Consider the following 4,782-nt stretch of genomic DNA (forward strand, 5'->3'; position numbering starts at 1 on the left):
ACGATTACCTAGCGTAGCAAGGGCTGTATAACTTTCACCGTACAACCAAACTAGAGGCAGATCAGAACCGCAACGCTGTGGCCCGAATACAACCATGCCCCGACTTGACGGGCGACCGGAGTTGAATTTTTAGGCTGGTCAAATCCAGACCTCCTGGCATGACAAGGGCTGGGAAGTTTGGCCTTAGAGTTGGGCTTCACATCTCTCCCAAAAGAGCTGAGAGGTGGCTGCATGCCTTCAAAAAGCTCAAATCTGAACATCTTCGTTCAGCATCTTTGGATGGAGGCGCTTGCTTCCAATGCGTCCACGAAGAAAACTAGTATCAGCAATTCCCCTTGATCGAACGGGGGGCTCGGGACAAAGAAGAATTGGGGCCAGGAAGCTCCATCATACACAAACCTGTTTTAGAGACAGGAGGATGGATGAGGCTACTCTTGGTGGGCTACTGAACGTAGGGTGTGCATGTGTGTGCGTGTGCTTACATGAAAGAGGTGACAAGAAGTCATTTTGGACAAAGAAACCCCCTGCCCGAAACGCAGCGGCCCGAGCTGTGCGTCTGCTTCAGTGGCACAGCAAACAGGCAGCAGAAAAGGTGCCGAGACCTGCACGGGGGCAAGAAGGAGCTGCCAGACGTCCCTTGGTCTCTGCCAGCACCTTGCAAGTCGCTCCACCGACTCGCTGAACGTGGCCTCTTGCGTCTCCTTGGGACTATCGCCTCGCACAGACAGACGCTCCCGCCTGGGCCTAACGAGAAAGCGCGTGAGAGGCCAGCCCTCCGCAGTACAGACAAAGAGGAGGCTTACCCCGACCGGGCCAAATGCTCCATGCTGGTGGCACCGAGGATTAAGAGAAATCCCATGAGGAGGCAGCTGATTCTCTGCATTTCCTGTCCTCTGCTGAGTCCTTTTGTCCTGCTGTGCGCTACCGCGGGGCGTGAGCCAGCGTCGCTCGTCGACGGGACGCACGGGCTCCTACTGCATGTCTCTCCTCCGTGGGGGACCCTGCGACCAAAAGAGCAATGCCGTTAACACGCAGCCTCCTGCTGGGAAGGGCAATGAAACCCCCGGGGGCTATAAAAAGCTGAATCCAGGGCCCGAGATGCGCAGCTGCATTTGCAATAAATGGTGGGACTTTCTCTGCAAAGCAAGGGGAGAGGACCGCAGGAGCCAAATTGGCTGAAAGAGCGATCCCATGGGAAGGGGGTGGCTGGGGGCTTCCTCGCCCAGCTAAAGCACTGCGATTCCCTTTTCCTGCGCCAGGAAGCGCCCCCCACCCATTCACTTCCACTCCGTGCAAACCAATACTCATGCCACGCAGAGCTTAGGAGCAGCCCTGGGCACCTTGCCCAGCGAGCGGGAGTGAGCGGAGGCGGGCGCTTTGCGATGGCTCTCAGGCCAAGCTTTCTGAGTAGGGACTCTCTCATCACAGCTGCCCACCCCAGATGGATCGGCAGGCCCAGCTCCGGCTGCAGCACGAACACTGAAGAAAATTCGGTGGCCGACTCTGCCGGGTTTGAAAATGAACAGACATCAGCAATGCTGCAAAGCAGCCCACGCGGCTTGGCGCTCGGAGCAGCCCCTCGGCAAGCCAGCATGCACGGCTCGCCCACCCCGCCCGCGGCTCACGACTGAGCCCACAGATGCAACCCAGCGTATGCAAGGACTCGGCAACAAAGCACCCGCTGTGCATTTACCCCACGGCACCCGAGGAGACTTGCAGCGGGTAAAACAGCAAAGTATATGGGAAAAAGAATGACAAGGATCATTACTATGTTCCTGATTCACATGAAACACCCATGGGCAAATCTTTGTCTGCTCCAAATCAGCAGAGCCCCAGTGATATAAGTGCTGATTCATAGCAGCTGCAAATTTGGCCACCCAAAGCTAAGATTTTTATTATTTTATTTTTTTTAACTAAGACCAAATTTAATTGCTTGTCGAGACAAAACGCAACCTGCATTGTTATGAAATATGTCGCTAATGCCAGACAGGCATTAGAGGCCAACACAGGGGCCTATAAATCCCGAATCTATAGGGCATCGTGAAGCTGACTGCTTCTCACCCGATGAAAGGGCCTTCTCTCATCAACACAAGGGTCCTCTCCATACAGAAGTGCTTCAGAAAGCAGCACAATCTTTCTGCTAAGTCAATACTAACCACATTGGGAATAAAGAGGCATCGATCCTCCTAGAAGACAAATACACAAGGCCAAGTTCTGGCAGGTCAATAACAATATTGAATTTAAACAAGCTGTTGACCTCCAGGTGATGGAAGGAAAAGGGGAGAAGAAACCCCCATTCAAATACAAGGCAATTAAAAGTCAGACCCACGGCAACCAGAAGCTTTTGTGGGGAAGTGGATCAACGTAATAAGAAACATCCCCGCCAAACCCGGAGCATTTACGCGCTGACGTATCTAAAAGCTTAAAAAAAGAAAGGAAATCCCAGCTGGGAATGGAGGAGGAACGCTGCGGGCTGGTGCTATGCCAGCGCTGGAGATGAATTTCTAGCTCTCCCCAGCTGCCGATCGGCGCGTAGTGCTTTGTGTCATAAATCGCACGGCACTTTTCAGAGGTCACTCTCATCAGCCCCATTATAAGCCTGGGGAAACTGAGGCATGGAACAGGGAGGTGACTTGCCCAAGGTCGGCCAGCAGGCCAGTGGCAGAGCTGGGAAGTGAACCTGCACTGCAATGCATCGTGACACCAAGCCAAGCCAGCTAAGGGTCTGGTGCAGAGCCGAGAAAGGGGGACTTTGCTAGGGCCTGGGCCTGCTCCTCTCACCTTGGGCTCTACATGTGCAGAAGTATTGCAGAGCAGCAGGGAGAGCGGGCTGAGGGTTTTGCTTGAGGCTTTGCTCCAAAAATGCGGGCTCTCGGGACAGGTTGGTTAGCTCTACCGCAACAAATGAAGGACCTTGGATGAACAGGGCAAGAGGATGGGGTGGGGGCACGAGGACGCAGTCCGTCCACATCCCAGCTCAGCATCACCCCCGGCTACTCGGTTCAGAAGGGACCGCTAGGATCCTCTGGGCCTGGCGCACCTGCAGCAGAGGGAAGGAGCAAGCCTACCCGGTGCTCGCAGCGGTGCACGACCGAACGCAGCAAGCCAACGCTTCGGTTAATGTGCAAAGATTAATGTCTTCCTGCTGCTGTGTTTACCCGCGGCGTTGCCAGCGCCGCATGTTTCTGCATAATAATGCGGAATTACCATCCCTCCGTCTTCCCACCGTTACAGATTCAAGGAACTATAATCGCTGCCATCAAAGCCCGGCTCGGCAGCCGCGTGGCCCCATCTCACGGGCAGCCGGTGAGACGCTCCTGACGATAAGCAGACCCCGCGCGGTTGCCTGGCGGGGCGCTAATGGGCAGGTTGCGTCTCACAGCCTGAGTCTGAGTCTGCACGGAAAAGCCCCTCCGTCAGACACCCTCCAGCCTCGAGCTGGCATAAAGCAGCCGCCGGTTTCAATGGGGCCGAGCTGGTCTGGCTTAAGCCACGTGGCCAGCTCCACCAGAGAGTAGATGACAAATCCTTCCCGCTCCTGTGAGGAGACGTGGGAAACCATCAGGCCCTTCTGCTTTGTGCCAGGCCAGGCTCCCTGCCCCATCCCTGGCTGTCGGGGGTCTAGGCTGAGGGCTTAAAAATGGTGCAGATGCTTTTGCTAAACGCCCTGCACCGCAGTTAATTTCTTAGTCGTTTGCTCTGCCCTCAGGAACCAGAAACCAAGCTAAAAGAGAACGATTTCATTTCCTTTGACCTCAACAGCTACAAAATATCAGGGTCTTAAGCCATCAGAAGTCATCCACCGGGTCTTGTTCAACAGCCGACTCCAATCCAGGCGCAGGCCGTGATGGATGCTTTACTGATGCTTAATGTCCTGGGAAGCGAGCAGCTCTGGAAGCTGCAGGTTTGCAAACCTGATGGCCAAAGGGTGCTTGAGCATGGCCGCTTCTCTGCTCCTGCTCCACCTCGAAGGACAACCTGGCCTGATGAGGGGGCGAATACGCCTTTGTGGGGTCTCGGGGTTTAGGCCGCGAGGCAGGCTGGTCTATCAAGACCACGCGACTGGATGTACGCCGCTGCTCCTGCGGTGGTAGGAAGCGTCCAAGCTTTGCAACCTGCCCGCCACCATCCAGCGGTCGCATCTGCCTTGTATCCCGCTGCTTCTGCGCTGGCTAAATGCTGGAGGAGACAGCGGGGCAACGTTACTGCGTGCCATGCACGACCCGCTCCCGTTTTCCAGACCTGTCAGTGAAACCTGCACCCCAGAGTCGCCCGTCGGGCTCTACTGTACGACCTGTTCAGAAAGATTCGGTTTAGCAGCTGCCATGGGCCCAGGGTCACAATCCTGCTCCACCCAGACTGAAGCTCAGTGAAGTGGGGTACGTCCCTGAGGGCTGCCTGCTGGTGCTGTCCTGCTCGCCGCACCTTATCCTGGGGATACGGAGTCCAAACTCGCTCGGACGTCAGGGATCCCGCTGTACACTTCACCCGCCACATAACCCTGCAGGCTGTCGGGGAGGGGATCAGGCCCGCGGGTGCCCTGCAGAACATCCCGCCCTGCCCGAGCATTAGGGAGCGACCCTTGCAGGAGGTGTGCAACCACTCAGCCCCCCCCCCAGTGGGACCCCCTGCTCATCCCGCATCTGCTGCTCTGCCTTCTGCTCCCCGCCCCACTTTCCCCTCCTCCCACCTGCTGCTCGGCTTTCTGCTCCCAGCCCCATCTCCCGCTCCCTCCCCACCCTGTTTTCAGCACCCTGCTCGGCTTTCTGCTCCCCGCCCCAG

At 56.4% G+C, this 4,782-nt stretch overlaps 1 protein-coding gene across 2 annotated transcripts in view; it reads right to left on the reverse strand.

Annotated features, from left to right (window-relative positions):
* Positions 1-4,782, reverse strand: part of EGFL7 (EGF like domain multiple 7) — a 34,316-nt gene that overhangs the window by 23,784 nt on the left and 5,750 nt on the right. Inside the window, exons 1-2 of one of the 2 annotated variants that reach the window (XM_019510793.1) lie at positions 3,159-3,354; positions 804-1,001 (exon numbers count right to left, since the gene is read on the reverse strand). In XM_019510793.1, coding sequence (XP_019366338.1) covers positions 804-1,001; positions 3,159-3,181 — 221 coding nt within the window. In that variant the 5' untranslated portion in view covers positions 3,182-3,354. Of the gene's footprint in view, positions 1-803; positions 1,002-3,158; positions 3,355-4,782 lie in introns of those variants that run through there. The other variant, XM_019510794.1, reaches the window with a different exon arrangement.

The sequence above is a fragment of the Gavialis gangeticus genome, unplaced genomic scaffold (assembly GCF_001723915.1).
Source record: "Gavialis gangeticus isolate Ggan-Ray unplaced genomic scaffold, GavGan_comp1, whole genome shotgun sequence".
Taxonomy (NCBI): Eukaryota; Metazoa; Chordata; order Crocodylia; family Gavialidae; genus Gavialis; species Gavialis gangeticus.